Source organism: Lampetra fluviatilis, chromosome 12 (genome assembly GCF_964198595.1).
Source record: "Lampetra fluviatilis chromosome 12, kcLamFluv1.1, whole genome shotgun sequence".
In the NCBI taxonomy this organism is placed as follows: Eukaryota; Metazoa; Chordata; class Hyperoartia; order Petromyzontiformes; family Petromyzontidae; genus Lampetra; species Lampetra fluviatilis.
Genome location: NC_136286.1, coordinates 2770954 through 2789843, shown reverse-complemented (window position 1 = coordinate 2789843; position 18890 = coordinate 2770954). Strand labels below are relative to the sequence as shown.

Below are 18890 nucleotides of genomic sequence, written 5' to 3'. Positions count from 1 at the left end.
CTTGTCCCCCCCCTCCCACCGAGGGTTTGTTGAGTTTTGATGAAATGATTGACGGCTTCAATGATTGTATGTATAAGCAAGATGTGCACCATCACGCCATCGAACAGAGACGATCACCGCCTTTGCGCGCTGTCAGACGCGCGAAACGGCCGTCTGGAACGCTCCTCCTTCCGATATTTGGAAGCCACTGGAGCTATGCACTTTTAAATCATCGACATTGAAAACTAATTTCATAAGAACTGCTTCATAATCAACGTTTTTGGGTTAGATCGCGTTACTTATAAATGTGTCGTAACCCTCCACCAAAAAAATGTAAATGTTGTGGTTTCACGCTTCAACACACCGGTGGGCTAAAGCAGTGAACTATTTGTCTTTTGTCAACGTGACACTTTTTTGCTGCTTAGCCGTGTCGGGTGGTGGAGGGTTACGACACATTTATAAGTAACGCGATCTAACCCAAACATGTTGATTATGAATAATATTGGTCGCGAAAGCCTACGCGTTAAATAAGAACTGCTGTTGGTGTTTAGTCCGTTGTCCTTCCCCCGCACCTCCGATGAGCATGGTTGGCTACGGAGGCACATACATCAATGTCCATCTGTATTGCCCTCTCCAGCACGCTTCAGTCGTTTCGCGCTCAATCGAACATTGAGAGCATCCGTGCTCGTCCGCTCTTTACAACCCTCGAGCCGGTGGTGGAAATTCCACATTCCTATGGTAGGGGCGAGGCTAACCATTGGACGAAACCACTGATGACGCCGCCACAAAGCGCTACCGATGTTACTGACCCCCGTTGGAGTTGAATGATGGGTTGGAATCAAGCCCCTGCCAGGATATTGGTCTACATAGTTACTCGCTAACAGCACTGACTTGCCGTCACAGTCCGTTAAGGCTATGGGGAGGATCGTTGTCTGAAGAATACTTTAGTGTGAATGCGTGTGCGTATATTACTGTGTAGGCATTTAACTATTTACACCTCTCTGTGCGTGTGTGTGTGAGCGTAGCGGTTAGCGCGCTGCACTACGAATCCGGCGAAGCGAGTTCGATTCCCGCTCACGGCCAACGCGAGTGACGATTATCTGTACCAGTCCTCGGCTTCGCCTAGGTCGACTCAGCCTCCAATGAGTGTCTGGTGCGGTGTGTAAACTTCGTCACTGGGGAGACAAAGGCGGCCATGTGGCGGGCTGCCCCCCCCCACTCGCTCGTGTGCCGTGCCAGCCTTCCTAGGCGCTCGCTAACAGCACTTGCCCCTACATTCGTTTAAGGCTATACGGGTGGAACCTTTGTCTTTTTTGTTTGTTTGTGCGTCTGTGCCGTTCACATAATTACGCCTTAACTTTTTAAAAGCGCATTATTGCGTATTTCATTCTCATTCTCACTGCCGTTTCACGGGGGTCACGCACACGCTGCCTCTATCGCGGGCGGGCAGGCGCTCCGCGTCTGTTCCGCTTCGAGCCACGCCGCTTGCGTCTTGGCCTTGGGGGGGGGAGTGGGGGGGGAGTGGGGGGGGAGTGGAGTAGGGGGGGGAGTGGGGGGGGGGGAAGGGGAGTGGGGGGGGATTGGGGGGGGAGTGGGGGGTGGAGTGGAGTGGGGGGGGGGAGTGGGGGGGAGTGGAGTGGGGGGGAGTGGAGTGGGGGGGGAGTGGGGGGGGGGGAAGGGGAGTGAGGGGGGAGTGGGGGGTGGAGTGGGGGGTGGAGTGGGGGGGGGAGTGGGGGGGTGGAGTGGGGGGGGGGAGTGGGGGGGGGGTGGAGTGGGGGGGGGGCCGTTAAAACTCAATTCGCGGGGCGCGCGCACGGAGCGGTAAAGACGCTGGTGGCTTTTAATGAAGTCGCGTTCAGCCGAGGACGACAGAGGCGCTCGCGAGAGAAACAAACATCTGTCCGGCCCGCTCCGCCGCGAAGCCCACCGAGAGTGGCCGCGTTAATCGTCGGTCGTGATCTATCCACTGCTGTATCAAGGTCTCCCCCGAGCCTCCGTGTGTGTGTGTGGGTTTATTTTTCTCTCTCCGGGGTTATCCTGGTTTCTTGCCGAGACTTTCTGGTCAGCGTGGAGAAGCTCCGCTCGAGTGTCTCTTCCGAGCTCCCTCTGGTGGACGACTTCCTGCCAGTGGTGGCCTGAGCGAGCACTTTCAGGGCTGCACCTTTATATCTGTATGTTGAACTTCTATCGCACTCGCACGTAGCCAACCGTGCCTTCTACTCTGGTGTCGTCCCACACGCAACTGACCCGCAGGACCCTCGTGAATCAGCGCCTTGAGACGTCATAATCATCAGCATAATCATCAGCATAATCATCAGCATAATCATCAGCATAATCATAATCAGCATCATAATCATCATAATCAGCATCATAATCATCATCATAATCATCATCATAATAATCATCATAATCATCATAATCATCATCATCATCATAATAATCATAATCAGCATCATAATTATCATCATAATCATCATCATAATAATCATCATAATCATCATAATCATCATCATCATAATAATCATAATCATCATCATAATCATCATCATAATCATCATCAAAAGCAGCAGTCGCGATCCACCCACTGCTGGATGAAGGCCTCCCCAATGCGTCGTCATCTCTCGCAAGTCCTGCGATGGAATGATCCGTCTAGCACGTGCAGACCAGCTGATATCGATCGCTCCATCTGCACAATGGGACGTTCTCTCGGACGCGTTCCCATCTTTTGGCTGCCGCTCCGTCGCTAGTCTCCACCCACTGGACCTCGTCCCGTCTGGCCGTGACGACGCGTCGTGCCCAGGACCCACTTGCTTTTCTTAACGGTCCTCGGCACGATGTCCCCCACGAGCTCATGTTCTCAAATACGTGCGTTTCTGCTTCCGAGCACAATCCCAAGCGTCCACTTCTCTTCCTACTACCGGACATTTAGAAACACGCCTTCAGATTATTTAGCTGCTGTGCATTCCCACATGATAAGCCACTTTGTTGAGCTATCGCTTCTGAAAAATAAGTTAATAGTTCAGTGGGCTTTACCTGGTCAAATAGAACTCATTTCTTTCACATTTCATCTGTATATATATTTTAAGTGGTTTGTTTACCTTTACTATACTCTGCAACGATGCCATGTTTTTGTATTGTTTGTTGTTGCAACGTTCTAACCCACCCTTACGGGACATCTGTGACAAATATCTTAATAGCTCATCGGATTCCTCCAGTATAAATATTCCAATTATTCCGGATGATATTTTTTTTTGCTATTATAAGGAGGAAATATCCAAAAGTACCCAAAAATATAGCTTTATAAAATAGACACGTATATACCAAGTTCACGTTTCGAACAAAGGCACTTCTTCAGAGCAGAAAGGCTGTCTGGCTTGTAGTCGAGGGTCACACTTTACACAGCACAGTTTTTTTATTAAACCTCGTCGAGTTTTTAAAATAGACACGTTTTAAATATTTTTGTCAAACTTTTCATTATATTGAAACATCAAATATAAAGCGCACATTAAACATCAAATGCGCCGAGTCATACTCTGTACGAGTAGGCAACTATTATAATTCACCATAGCTGAAGACAGTTTAAAAGCTTTGGTATTTTAATGCGTTTGATAAATGAGCGCCTCTGTATGTGACGCGTTTACAGATTTCTGCTCTCAGACGATGAGTAGCAATTTGTCAGCAAGTTTACCCATCCGTTTAAAGCTTTTATTCGACGAGACAAACATTGCTCACTAATTGTAAAATCGTCCTTGTCAAAATATCCTAAAACTGCATCCAGCATTCATTTGGCAGCCTCTCGAGAACGGTGGATAAAACACGGATTCGAACCAAGGAGTTCACGGGTGCCTTATCAGCGTTTCTCCCTCTCTCTCTGCGTGTCTCTGATCTGGTCACGATGAGCCCACTGCGACCGATAAGAATGGTGCGTGGGCTCTGGGCAGGACGCGTCGTCGCGAGACGGGATTATTTGGCTGTCCTTCCCCCGCACCTCCGATTAGCACGGTTTGTTCAAGTTCAAGTCCATTCAAGTTCATTTATTAGGTATAGCCCTGTGAGCCATTCGGCTCTTGAATCGGGTGCAACCGCAACAAACAAAAAACAAAAACATGAACAAAAAAACATCTTAAAGTGAATATGTGACTGAGCGCAAACAGAAAATCCAAGAAAAGACAGCAAAATATTACAGAATTTCTTTCTGTGAAAGAAGTTCAGCATACATACACACCAACGTCGAGGGTGGCAGCCAAGGAGTTCCAACGCGTAACGGGGGCACGTCCACGGCGGAGATGGAGCGATGAGATCAGCTCATTCGCAGGCAGACATCAGATGAGTTGCTACATCGCAGAACCATGAGAGGTGGCGGGTGGCTTCGCTCGCCATTCAGCCAGCTGTGGATAGAGCATGGCTGGTTATGGCGATGATGATGATGATGAGCTATCCCAACATTGTCTTTTTTGAGCAGCACACTGGGATACACTACCCCGTGAATTATTTTATTTTACTGGTGAAATGATTTTTTTTTAGTTTAGAATGTTAAATGAGGGAGGGGTGGTCAGAGGACGATGTGGGGGAGGCGGAGGAGGAGGGGGGGGGAGGTGAAACTGCATCACCCGTGGGAAGCGATGAAACAGGACCTTTGGGTTCCACGGGGACCTCTGATCAATGACAATGCGATGTGGAGCCTGGCTCCCCGCGGGTTTGCCCGCGCGCGGTGTGACCTCGCGACTGTCGCGTGCGACCTGGGCAGCAGCTGTGATGTCGCGATTAACACGAGTCGTACAGCAGCCTCCAGCAACCGGGAGGTTTAATCGAGAAATAACGAGCCGGCAAGCCAACCTGGTAAGGGAACCTGACGTTTTGTTGTTGTTGTTGTTGTTATGGGGACTCGTTAGTTCTGTCTTGGTGCGCGCTCCATTGCCCATGCGCTGGCGTTCTAGCGTATGAGTGTGCGCTTGAACACGTGTGCGTACACGTGTGTGTGTGTTCGTTTGAGCGGTAGTGCAGTGGTTAGGGCACTGCGCTGCGAACCTGGCGACCTGAGTTCGATTCCAGCTTACGGCCAACGCCAGTGATGATTTTCTGAACTGGTCCTAGGCCTCCCCTAGGTCGACACAGCCTCAAATGAGTATCTGGTGCGGTGTGTAAACATCGCCACGAGGGAGAAAGACGCCCTAGCGTGATGCTGGTCATCCAGCTCTTCGTGTGCAGTGCCGGCCTTCTTAAGTGCTCGCTAACAACGCTTGTCCCAATCGGTTGTTCAATCTCTAAGGGGGATCGTTGTCTTTTTATAATTGTGTGTATCTGGATGCACGGTGTGTGTGTAGTTGGGGGCACGCCTCGTTCCTGTGAATGTATCCCCCCCCCCTCCTCCACCGTGAGGAACGTTCGGCAAACGTTCCCCCCATCCGAATCAAACGCCTCGTGGCAGGAGCCCAACATGCGAGAGGGAGTCAATGTCGAGGCAGGCCACGCACACATGGCCCGTCGGGGATCGTGTGATCCAAAGGGTCCGTCACACGCAGTGTCAGCACGGGGCCACGTGGGCACTGGAAAAGTTCGGATTCATCCGCATTGGCCCTGCTCTGCTGCTGATGATGATGCTGCTGATGATGATGCTGCTGATGATGATGCTGCTTATGATCATGATGATGCTGCTGATGATCATGATGATGCTGCCGCTGATGATGCGTCTGTTGATGATGATGATGATGCTGCTGATGCTGCTCCTGCGGCTGATGATGATGATGCTGCTGCTGATTATGATGATGATGCTGCTGATGATGCTGCTGCTGATGATGATCGCTCACCGGGAGTTAAACGGCGTGATCGCCCGCGGGAGTAAAATGCGAGATCACCCCCTGAACGTCTCACACCGAGTCTCAGCGCTGGGATATTCGCCCCCCAATCCTTCTTCGCGATTAGTTCCGCTTGTAGTTGGGAGTCAGGGAAGCGGGGAACCCGGAGATAACCCGCCGCACGCGTGAGGAACTAACACGCGGGAGCTCCACGCTGATGCGATCGTGAGCACCGCGCGCCGTGCCGCCTTCTCCTGGCCACCTCGCAGCTGCATCGCGCTTGGGAATAGCGGAGGGAGCGGCTTGGAATCGGTGGGTGGCGAGTTCGCATCCTCGTTGGCGGTTAACTGAGCCCATCTTCCCTCGGGGGTCGATAAAGTGAATACCACTTTGTAGAACGGTCAAAAGTGGTTATTGTTTGGTTGTTTTTTGTTCACCCGGCGTTTGGCCCATTGAGCTGCAAAGGTCTCTTTCTCAAGGTTCACCCGAGGGTGGAGGGTGGGGGTGGGGGGTTTAGGAGGCTAACAGCGGTATAATACAAAACAATTGAAACGTTGAAAACATAACAGCGAAACAATTTGAAGAGGACAATCCACCTCAACAGCAGCAACAATCGGCAGCTTCAACCTTTCAGGCAGCCGTTCAGACGGTATTGAACAGCGAATCACAAAAGATGATGGGCAACATCGTCATCATCATCCTCATCACGATCCACGGGAAAGATTGCCCCGGACGTGTCCGCTGCACGTTCCGTCGTCTGTTTCCGCTTTCCTCTGTCTTGCGCCAATCTGCTCCAGTGGTGGCCACATCTTTCCGGCACCGATCGTCAACTTCAAGCCTGCACTAAAAGCTGGAGCACCATACACGCATCAATGTAGAGGTGGGGGGGGGGGTTGTTTACACCACTGGCTATGGCGCCTTCGACAGGAGAAGAAGACCGATGCTTTCGACGCTGGTGTGATCAAGAGGATTGGTTTTGTCAGACACCGTCCAGTTGCCTTCCCCCCAAACCCGCACCTCCCCACCTCCCCATCTATATATATTTTTTCCCATCTGCACCGCTTCCACTTTCACAGCCAAAAGGCTCCCTGGGGTCGCCAGGAACCTTTCGGAGTGCGGAGCTCCGGCGAGTCCGGGCGGAGGGGCCGAGCGATGGGAGCGAACAGGCGGCTCCCATCGCCGCCAACGGGGGGAGGAGGACGGGATGAGGAAGAGGAGCGAGAGGAGGGGATGATGAAGAGGAGCAGGAGGAGGAGGAAGGGGCAGGTTTAGTTATTGACGGGCTCCCGTTGGTTTGTTTACATTGTGAAAGTGAGCGAGCTTGTTAAGAAAAACCGACAGCCGTCCGTTGGGACGATGAAACGAGCATCAAAAACACACGACGTAAATAACAATCATAATAACAACAACAACAGCCGCCCGAACCAGGAAACGTGACCCACATCGTGAGCGCTGCGAGCGTGGGTGTGTGTGTGGGGGGGTCGTTCTTCGGGTGACTCCGGTTACCTCGCCACGCGCAGCCAAACCCCCCGTGCCCCCCCCCGCTCCCCCCCCCGTTCCTCCCCGCCCCCGTTAATGGGATTTGGCCAAAACGTCCCAGTGTGGCAGCACTTATTGGATGAATGAACGGCATCGTCGTCGTTGTCGATTTAAAATGTCACGTTTGGTTTTAGATTATTCGGAAAAAAATGTCTCGTTGTGGATGGCCAGTGTCACAGGTGGAGTCCCGCGTGATGGTTTTTTTTCTGCAGGTAATGAGTTCACCTGCAGCGCCGCCGGTTGACGCATTTGTCACAATCCAGGATCGCAACTTGTTACAAGATCCAATTCGAATTTGTCTCGTGTGCACCATCTCATTTGTGTTGTTTCATTCGTTTCAATCTCGTTCGTAGTAATTTTTTCGCTCCATTAGCTTACACGCAACGTCATTCGCATTTCGTTTGCATCAACAATAAATAATGCATCATTGCGCGCGCAGGATGCGATGATGCGTGTACCTTGAGTTTAAGAATCGATGTCAATCGGCCTCAATCGACGAACCTATTCATTGCCCCGCGCTGTCCGTCTGTGCGACGCGTGCAGGCTTGCGTCACGGAGCAGGAAGAGATGAGGTGACCGCATCTTTGCCTCCTTCAGGCTCATCAGCACCGCGAGGCCGTGGGCCGCTAGCGACGGGGAGCAGCCTCCATCATGCGCCCGGAGACATCGATCTCAGACTCCGTCGACCACTGGAGCCTTCAGGACAAATGCGTCTCAGCCGCGTTCGCTTGAGCAAGGAAATCCCTGCGCCGGCATCGACTTCGCCGAGCCTCATCAGCAGGGCGCGGCCCGCGAGACAAATCGCTCGCGCGTGACGGCGATTCCGAGATGACGCCTCCGCCATCCCCGCTGCTGCTGCTGCTGCCCGTGCTGCTGCCCTTCCTGTCACTGTGGCTGCCCGCGTCCGCGCCCGCCTGCCCCCCCGACTGCCCCGGCGGCTCTGCCCCAACGCTGTCGGCGCAGCGGCCCTCGTTATCGTCCACATCGTCGTCGTCGACGGCATCATCGTCGTCGCCGGCGGCACAAGTAGCAGTCGGCTCGACAGGAGAGCAGCAGCATCAGCTCCTCGACGATCTCCAATATTTCCAGCACCACCACCACCACCACGACGACGACCGCTACCGCCAGCGCGATGAGACCTCGGCGGACACGGGGATGGCTCAGCAGCAGCAGCAACAGCAACAGGATTCGGCTGCGATCAAGCCGCGTCGCGGCCACGGCAAGGGCTTGCGCAGAAGGAGGAAGCGTCTGGAAGACGACCCGAGCCTCAGCCGCCGCCTGCCGCAAACCATCATCATCGGCGTCCGCAAGGGTACACGCGCTAAGCACGCGGACACGCGCTACACACTCATCGCACGTCGATCCACTGCTGGACGACGGCCTAGCGGGTCGCGGAGGTCATTTCCCCGGGTGCTCCGCGTTTTCCTTCGGGCGCTCCGGTTCCCTCTCGCACGTATTAACACTCTCCTTCATTTGCTGAGAACATCTTAGTGTATGGAGGGCCGCAGAGCTTGGGCAGTTGTTGGTACTTTAGCGTCGGATCCTCAACGCCGGGCTGCTGCTCTACGGCTTTGTCTGTGGGTCCTCGGCGATCGTGGGAGATGCCGATCGCGTTATCGACCACGACGACGCGATCTACAAACTGAACAGATTAGTTGGTGGTGCTGCTACTGCTTCTTCTGCAGTCCCATTGGTGCACACGCACAAGTAACAGACACTCAGCACATTCGTCAATAAGACCGTGGCCTTAAGATTTAAAAAAATGGCCATTATTCATAACTCGTGTGCTAAGGGCACAGTGTTATTGACGAATGCGTTGGGGTTTTTTATATAAACGTAACGTTTACACCGCTCTTGAGCATCAGAGACTGCCTCTCTGCGGCCACATTGCGTGGGCGGGCGGACGCCTCAGTCGACCGCACCAAAGCCCTCGGCCGCAGAAGACAAAGATCTCCCGTATAGCCTCAACAGACTGTTGGGGCAAGTGCTGTTAGCGAGTAGCAGGCCGGCACGGCAGACGAGGGGGTGGGTGGCCAACACCACAGTCGCACACTGGAGAGTTGTACATTTTCCATTAGTGCGTCAGGTATCCGCATCTGCCATAGATTGGACGGATACGTGTTATGGTGGACCACGACACGATTGCAGCCTGTTACGGCTATCTCCGCTGGCGATGTTAGTTTGTTTATTATCATTACCGTGTCATCATCATGATCATCTGTATTTGACGCTGCAGGCGGGACGCGCGCGCTGCTCGAGATGCTGAGCCTCAACCCGGCGGTCGTGACGGCGGAGACGGAGCTCCACTTCTTCAACCGCGACGAGAACTTCGCCCGCGGCCTCGAGTGGTACCGCCAGCAGATGCCGCCCTCGCGGCCCGACCAGGTCACCGTGGAGAAGACGCCCGCCTACTTCACCGCGCCGCAGGTGCTGCCCCCCCCCCCCCCCCTTCGACGGGCATCGGGATGAGATCGATTCCCTGGCCTGGTGGACCGAGTTTGACTCTATTAGTGGGAGGCGTTAGTGGGGGGGCGGGGGGGGGGTTAGGCGCAGAGAGGTCTCTCGTGTGTGCTGTTGGAAGCAGGGACCCTCCTGAAGCAGAGACATGGAGCCTCAAATGCCAGTCGTATGGTCCGAGTGCAATTGTCTGTGTGTCCATCTGTGTATCTCTCAGTCTCGATCTGTATGTGTCTCTCTGTCCATCTCTGTCTTTCTCTGACCATCGCTGTCTCTCTGCGCAACTCTGTCTCTCTGTCCATCTCTCTGTTGATCTGTCTCCATCTGTATGTGTGTCTCTCTCTCCATATCTGTGTCTGACTCATCTCCGTCCGTCTCTCTGTGTCCAACTCCCATCTCTGTCCATCTGTCTCGCTGTCCAACTCTGTCTCTCTTCCCCGTCCTCCGTCTCCCACCGCGCTGGAAGGTGGCGGCGCGCATGGCGGGCTACCACGCGCCGTCCGGGGGGAACGTCTCCGCGCTGCGCCTCCTGCTTATCCTGCGCGACCCCGTCGAGCGAATCCTCTCCGACTACACGCAGGTCGGCTGCTCGCTCCCTCGCACCCTCGCTCCCTCGCTCGCTCGCTCCCTCGCTCCCTCGCTCGCTCGCTCGCACGGTGCCGGCAGCCACTCACCCGGCACACCACGCCCAGTATACTCGCTCCTCGCATCGCCTCCGACTACGGAGTTCTAAAACGCGTTCGCGCTTACCTCTTACACCTTCAACGGTGCTGGCCACTTGCCACTTTGGGCCTTCGCGTCTCAACAATCGTTGATATATTTATTATTTTGGAACATACTTCTTCACCCCACACACTGCATGCAGCATAGCCTTGGGTACGAGTCGCATGCCACCTATATCCGATGTGTGTGTATACCTGCGACGTTCAGTGCGACAGAAGTTCAACATACGGGACATACTGAGCGAGAGAACTCAAGCCCCATGGTGTGCGTTGTGCCGGGTGACCAGGGTGCGTGCATGCGTTGTGCCGGGTGCGTGCGTTGCGCAGGTTTTCTACAATCGCGCCGAGCGGGGGCGCGAGTGCCCCCCACTCCGGGACTTCCTGCTGAGCCGCAGCACGGGGCGGCTGCGACCCGACTACAAGGCGGTGAACCGCAGCCTCTACGCAGGTGAGAGGCCGTCACAGCCGCAGCGCCTCCACCACCACCACCACCATCGTGACGACAACCATGACGACGCTGATGGTCGTCACAATGATGAGACATGGATATTGGTGGTGGTAGTGGTGGTGGTGACTATGCCAGTGATAATACATGTATGTTGAACTTCTTTCGCACCATACGTAGCCAACCGTGCTAATCAGGTGCTGGACGATGACACGTTTAATACACTGCATTGGTCGGTCGAAACAAATGATGACGATGATGATGAGCAAAGACGACACTAAATTTCGATTTAAAGCTTTCGTGACTGCAGGGATTCATCTTCTTGGTTCTTTCGGTAAAGTCACGTAGAATGGGAATAATAAAATAATAAAAATAAAACATAATAAAATAATTCTCACGACGTTTCGGCTGCTTGCGTTGTGGCCGAAACGTGACTTTACCGAAAGAACCAAGAAGAAAAAGACGACACTGTTGATGATGACGCTGTTGATGATGACACTGATGATGACGAAGACGACGATGATGATGACGACAACCACATCCGTTACCCTGCGACCCCCGTCCCCTCCCCTCCAACCCCCATGGCATCCACCGGCCCCGCCACCGCTCAGACCACATGGAGAACTGGCTGCGCCACTTCCCGCGCGAGCGCCTGCACGTGGTGGACGGCGACCGGCTGATCCGCGAGCCGCTCGCCGAGCTGGGCCGCGTCGAGCGCTTCCTGGGCCTCGAGCCGCGCATCTCGGCCGGCAACTTCTACTTCAACGCGACGCGTGGCTTCTTCTGCCTGCGCGACGCGCGCCGCCGCCGCTGCCTCGACGACTCCAAGGGGCGGCCGCACCCCCGCGTCGACGGCGCCCTCCTCGAGCGTCTGCGCCGATTCTTCCGCGAGCCAAACCGCCGCCTCTTCCGTCTGCTCGGGCGCACATTCGACTGGCCCTGAGCTGCCACCCCCCCCGCACTCCCCTACCCCGGCCGCCGCCCCCGTCCCTGTCCCACAGCGCCCCCCCAAGAAGGATCGGTGGCGACCGCTCGCCCGACCGCTCGCTCGCCCACCCCCTCCCGTCCGCACGGGAACGGGACGACGATCGGCGTGGGAGAGGGAACCGCCGAGCGGTGTGGATGTTTTGCCCACGGGTGAAACTGGTTGGGCGGGAAGCGAGGACAACGTCGGGTTGGTTATCCCGAATGGAACTTTTGTTGGCGGAAGGGAAACCATCGTTGCTCAGTTAAAAAGCCAGCCCGGCCCCCCCACCAGCCCCCTTACCCCCATTGCCGAATCCTGGATCGGTGCCGGAAACCAGCGGAACGTTCGCTCACCGCCGCTGAGCATGCGGCCGTGATGGTCGTGATGACCGTGACGGCGGCCGGAGTTAATTTCAGCGGCCGCCCCGGAGCGGCGTTCTATCCCCCAGAGCGGCACTCTCTCGGCACCAGCTTATTTCTTTTTCTTTACACGAACAGAACAACATTTTCATCGGTAGAGTTTTAGTGGAGGCCACTGCCTTGTTAATCGTCCACGTCTCTTACCACCCGGCACCGCGATGAAGACAGGAGCCGGAGAGAAGCGAAACAAAAAAAGATCTTCTCCGCGTGGACTCTGAGTGGTGGGCGTACGGTGTTGTTGTCTTTATATATATAAGTGACAAACGCGATCGATCGACGGGCCGCGCCTCTCCCGGCTTCTCCTGGAGTCTGTGGGCCACGGCGCCTGAGGTCACGCCCAGCGCTCCAGCTCGATCGCTCGCTTCTTGTGAGCGTCACAGAACAGCAATAAACTAAGCGAGCCCATTCAAACGGAGGGAGTGAAAAACAAACAACATATGAATAACGGGATACGTTTAATAAAGAAGATAATTCATTCGTCGATAGAGGGACGGGGCCCCCCTGATGCGGCCCAGGTAGTACAATGGGTTGCGGAAGAGAGATGAAAAGCCAGTGAAATGCGGCGCGCGATGGAAGCGCCGTGGCCTTATTGAGTGAGAGCAATAAGAGCGTGCGGTGCGGGACAATTCTCAAAGTGTCACCACAGCGCCCAACGTCGCCAACCTTAACCCCCCCCCCCAGCCCACCCCACAAGCAACTCTCACGTGAAATGATAAAATTGGTTTTGCCTTACGCGCCCGCGCTACCGGCGGCGCAGGAAGGCTAAGCCGGTGAGATAATGAATGGAGTGATGATTTCGCCTGCGAGATGTTCTCTGGCGGCAGATCGGAGAGGGGACAGGGGAACTTGTGGCGATGGGAAGAGCCGCTATCTCCCCCCCTCCCCCTTTCCACGGGAGTGCGAGGGGGGGGGCGTCTCTCTTCTGCTGTGAGAGGACGGGTTCGCCCGATGAACTCAGGGGGACACTTTTGAGCAATATTCCTCCTCCTCTCCTCCTCCTCCCTTGTCTTCTTTGCGCAGCATTTCTTTATTGTTCGGGAAAAGGGGGAGAGGTCGTACGTGTGGGTGTGTTGGCAGTGTGGATATTCTGAGGGGGCAGCCTGACTTGCCAGGCTGAGTGACGGATGGGTGGTTAACTTGCTGGCCGGTGGGTGCCTGGCAGAGAGGGCGGCTGGCTGGCTGAGTGCCTGTCTGGCTGGGTCGCTGGGTATCTGGTTGGATGTTTGGCTGGTTGACTATCTGGCTAGGCTGCTGGCTTTATGTCTGACTGGTAGTATGACTAGCTGCCTGCCTGCCTGCCTGGATAGTTGGCTGGGCTGCACAGTTCCAGTCCGTAGCAGTGGCGATGTTCGTTCCACACCGTCTCCAGCTCCTCCGTGCGAATTCAACTTTCCTAGGAGCAGATTCTCCCGCAATCCCCCTCCACCCCCGTCTACCCACCCACCATGGTGAATAATGCATCACCGTCCATGCAGCGAGACCCTCATTAGATGGGAGCCTTGTTGGAGGTGGGGGGAGGGGAGCTGCGAGAAGGAGCCACACTCCCCTCCTCGCCTCCGAGATTTTTGGTTAAGTAGCTGGCGGGCGCATTAAAAAATTATGCAAGCAAACAAATTACACTGACTCCACAATTGACTCGAGCAGGCTAATAGATCTCGGAGGTTAGCCGGCCGAATGTACGGTGGGGTTTTTTTTCTTTCTCTCTCTCTCTCCCCTCCCCATGAAATACGTGACATTTCGTTCTAATGAAATTTTTAAGTCAAATGCGCGCTATTTTTTTAATGCTTAGCTCGAAATTGATGTAGCGGGTATTCTTAAATTCCGACATGCCTGGAAGAAAAAAACCTCTGCGTAAATTGCCACAAAGGAGAGGGGGGGCGGAGGGTGTGGGGGTTGATGTGGGGGGGTGGGGCATGGTGGTGGGGGCCCGGCCGGACGGCGGGCGGGGGGGGGAGATTCTGCCAAGGAGAGAGAAGCGCCCGTTAATCATTCCAGCAAACCGCGGACAGGCGTCTCGTGAGCGAGCGAGCGCCTTTGTCGCGCGTGTGGTTTTCTTGAGAACGAGGAGGAGGAGCAGGAGGAGCGCTTTAGCGCTCGTGACGGTGCCAGGTTGGCTGTTTGCCGACCTCCCAGCGCCCGAGTCACGCCGAGATGGCAGCTGAATTTCTAGGGGCGTCGGCGGCGGGCGCGTTGAATCGGAAAACAAAAATCGACGGTTTGGCGATTTTTGTTTTCCCCCTTCGGGCTACTTTAGCGGAAAACGCCGCGGCACCGACATCCGAGTTAGGCTCCCCGGTCCGGCTCGAACGCCGCGCGCCCCACGATCCACCACGTGGCTCGTCGTGAAGAGAGCGCCAAGAGACACATCGCAGTGCAGCGCAGTGCATCGTTCACAATGCAGTAATCATAATGATTCAGCGAGTAATAACGAGTCATTCTGTACCATTGTGTGCGCGCGTGTAAACATGTACGTGTGCATCTTTCTCAGTCTCTCTTTCACAGGTGCTCGCTAACAGCACTTGTCCCAAAAGCCTGTTAAGGCTATAAGGGGGATCTTTGTCTTTGTGTGTCTCTGTGGGGAGGAGTGGCGGAGTGGTTAGCGCAACTTTCGCGATCTGCGCTTGGCCCCCTGAGTGTAAATTCCGGGCCATGGCTAACGTCAGGGGCAATTGATATCGAAACCGGTCCACTCTAAGGTCGACTCGACATTAAATGAGTGGCGCGCCGTGACATCGTTGTTATTTTGTACTCGGTGAACCTCCCTCGCTAACCCTCGCTCCTTAACGCCTTGCATCGATGACACTGACACTGCCAAGTCTCATGAGAGACTCCACAACTTGCGATGGACATTACAGATGTCACCGAAATTCCGCTTCTCAGCTCGTCTTCTTCTTCTTGAAAAAATTAAAAACTTCAATAAATATGGGTCCAATTCATCGCGAGGCATTTGAACAAAGTGAAATGCCACGCTGGACGATGCTTCACGCGCACGTTTCCCCTCGCTTCATGCATATGCGGCTGGCCGATCTCTACCCAAAATTCGTGACATTGCGCGGTTTGAATTCACTCCACATGAGGCTATGCGGTTCGGACGTGGGACAACGTTGTGCGCTGTGGGACAACGTTTTGTAGAACGCGGGTAGGCAGCTGGTCCCTCGTGCGGTTTCACCTGACACTGACACTGCCGAGTCCCATGAGGTTTCACCTTTTGCGCCCCCTTTTTTGGAACAAATCTACTACTACCACCACTACTAGTACTACTACCAGTACTAGTACTACCACCACTACTAGTACTACCACCAGTACTAGTACTACTACCAGTACTAGTACTACCACCACTACTAGTACTACCACCAGTACTAGTACTACCACCACTACTAGTACTACCACCAGTACTAGTACTACCACCACTACTAGTACTACCACCAGTACTAGTACTACCACCACTACTAGTACTACCACCACTACTAGTACTACCACCACTACTAGTACTACCACCAGTACTAGTACTACCACCACTACTAGTACTACCACCACTACTAGTACTACCACCAGTACTAGTACTACCACCAGTACTAGTACTACCACCACTACTAGTACTACCACCACTACTAGTACTACCACCAGTACTAGTACTACTACCAGTACTAGTACTACTACCAGTACTAGTACTACCACCACTACTAGTACTACCACCAGTACTAGTACTACCACCACTACTAGTACTACTACCAGTACTAGTACTACCACCACTACTAGTACTACTACCAGTACTAGTACTACCACCAGTACTAGTACTACCACCAGTACTAGTACTACTACCAGTACTAGTACTACCACCAGTACTAGTACTACCACCACTACTAGTACTACCACCAGTACTAGTACTACCACCACTACTAGTACTACCACCAGTACTAGTACTACTACAAGTACTAGGATCGCGTAAACTAACGAGGGAATCCAGTCATCTCCAGTGAATCGTCGGTTATAAAAGTGTAAAAACGTCGCCCGCGTTTCAACATTCCTCCGCGATAAACCCAATCAATTGGCATATTTGCTCTCGTGAAAATATTCTCAGTCGGTTGGTGGAAGGTATGTATGTTGAACTTCTTTCGCACCGTAAGTAGCCAACCATGCTAATCGGAGGTGCGGGGGAAGGATAATAAATTGAACACAAAAAGCAGTTCGAAAGAAGTGTGTTTTTAACGTAGATTTAAAAGTGCATAGCTCCAGCAGATTCCTAATATCGGAAGAGCATTCCAGACGGCAGCAGAAGCAGCGCGTCTCAAAGCGCCGTGCGATGTGGTGACCGACATCTTTGTTCGATCGCTGAGCCAGAAGCTGCCGCTGCTGCCGCCGCTGCTGCCGCTGCTGCTGCCGCCGCCGCCGCCGCCGCCGCCGCCGCCGCTACTGCTGCCGCTGCTGCTGCCGCTGCTGCGAAGCAAACCCCTATTAATTTTTTTGGGAGTTTAAAGTTAATTTATGATTCAAAGGGATCCCCCCCCCCCGCCCCTCCCACCAGAGATGTGTTGAAAATCATTAACTTGTAGCGCGCCGCGCAGGGCTCACTCACTCTCGAATGCAGTCAACGATTTGGAAGGCGCGTGGAGCAACCGCGGACACGCGGTGAGCCGGCGCCAACAATCCGCCCAAGCTCTGCGGTCCCTGATGCGTAAAGATGATTTCAAGCCTATTGTAATGCGCGTGTACACGTGGGGGAGGAACCCGAAGCATCCGCAGAAAACAAACCCCACCACACGTGCGACTGGGACAGGTGGGGTCCTTGTATTTGCTGCGCGGCCTTCAACTGGCGAGACGCGATCTGGCATCTCAATTGCAAAGCGGTCACATAAATCAAAGCCGGTCCACCACAGTGGACGTGGTGCATGAGAGGGTCAAGTATATAGAGATATACGGAGATATACAAAAAATTTGAAGCAGTTTAAAAAATGCCCCAAAAATGGCACTTTCCGTAAATATCGTCTCGGGTGTGTGTAGCTTTTTATTTCGTTGTTCTAACTCTTGTCGCCGAGGATGTGTTGTTATACGGACACGTTCTTTTTTGTATTAGAATATTTCACCTGGATATTCCCTTGCAGATGGATCGTCTTGATTGCAAGGCTTCCCAGGACACGCATAGCAAACGCGTAATGCGCACGCAACACGCTCACACAAGACAAAGAACCCCCGTATAGCTTGAACGGAATGTTGGCGCAAGTGCTGTTAGCGAGCACCTATGAAGGCCGGCAGGGCAAATGAGTGGGTTGGTGGCCAGCACCACACCCGGCTGCCTTTGTCTCCCTCGTGGCGATGTTAACTACACACCGCACCACTCGGTGTTCGTTTTGAGGCTGAATCGACCTACGGGAGGCTCAGGACCGGCTTCGGTAATCGTCACTGGTGTTGTCCGTGAGCGGGAGTCAAACTCAGGTCGCCTGAGCGCAGTGCGCCGACTGCTACACATACATCGCAAGACACGTGTTGTTGTTCATATCTCAATGAGAAGTTGATTGTCGTAAAATGTAATTGTACAGCGAACGCCAGGATATGACCCTGATCGATTAATTCCTTTTTCCTATATTATTGGCATTTGCTTTTTATACATGACGCGTGTATATAGTAGTGTACGATGTGTACATAGCCGTACATACACGTGTACAGTTTAAAATAATAATTGCTCTAGTTTGTTTTTCGGGGATCCGTGCCACGTATCCGCATCTTCTGTGCTGCTCATGATTTGTTTTTATATGCAAAGAAGTTATTTTTGATGTTCACACTTATATTTTGCTCGTAATAATATTGTTGTTATTTGAATGTCCACCCCTATGCATGCATTTCTCTGCGAAGTAAACTGCCCTCGTCGACAGCTCCGGTCCACAAACCCTTGGCGTGACCCACAGACACTCGGTGGCCAAACATCCCAATGTAGCAGAACTCTCCCGAAAGTGTTGAGTCCAAGTGAGGCTTTCCTGGGCAATGATCGGCATTGTTTGTTATCGAAGGCTTCCTCCTCTCTTGTTGTCCACACGGATCCCATCTCCCTCTTCAAAAGTCCAGGCTCTTACGCCCCCCCCTGCCCACCATCCAGTTCCGGATTCCCCTCTTCACCCAAAACTCCCCTCTGCGCACCTCCTGTGAAAACACACGCCGCTCCGTGTCGCTCAATTCTCCTCGCTCCCTCCGTCTCGCTTCTCTCTCTCTCTGTCCTTCCCTCTCATCATCGCCATCATCACCTTCTTCATCCGTGACATCGCGTCCACCCGGTCACTCCTTCCCCTCCTCCCCTTCCTGCACCGCCGCTCCTATTCTCTCTCTCCCTGCTGCTCCTCGTCAAGAGCCGTGGCCTCCTCTTTGTCCGTCTTGGAGACTTTCGCCCGCGGCATCTTCCATTCTTCCCACCCTCTTGTCTCGCCTCGCCAGGCAATGCTACATCCTCGACTCTACCACCCCCCCCCCTGCCTGCGGTGGTGCCGTTCACGGCTTACAACTTACAACGTTTGAGATCCGACGGATGTTCATTGATGACTCGATGCATCGCTACGATCGGCGCGCGTGTTGCGAACG

General features: G+C 53.8%; 1 protein-coding gene across 2 annotated transcripts in view; it reads left to right on the top strand.

Moving 5' to 3' along the window:
• LOC144935044 (heparan sulfate glucosamine 3-O-sulfotransferase 1-like) overlaps positions 1–14136 on the top strand; it is a 74763-nt gene extending 60627 nt beyond the window's left edge. For both annotated transcript variants that reach the window (XM_078861357.1, XM_078861358.1), the window contains exons 2-6: positions 7857–8625; positions 9550–9740; positions 10237–10350; positions 10820–10940; positions 11549–14136. In XM_078861357.1, coding sequence (XP_078717483.1) covers positions 8142–8625; positions 9550–9740; positions 10237–10350; positions 10820–10940; positions 11549–11880 — 1242 coding nt within the window. In that variant the 5' untranslated portion in view covers positions 7857–8141 and the 3' untranslated portion in view covers positions 11881–14136. The remainder of the gene's footprint in view (positions 1–7856; positions 8626–9549; positions 9741–10236; positions 10351–10819; positions 10941–11548) is intronic.
• Positions 14137–18890: the final 4754 nt, after the last annotated feature.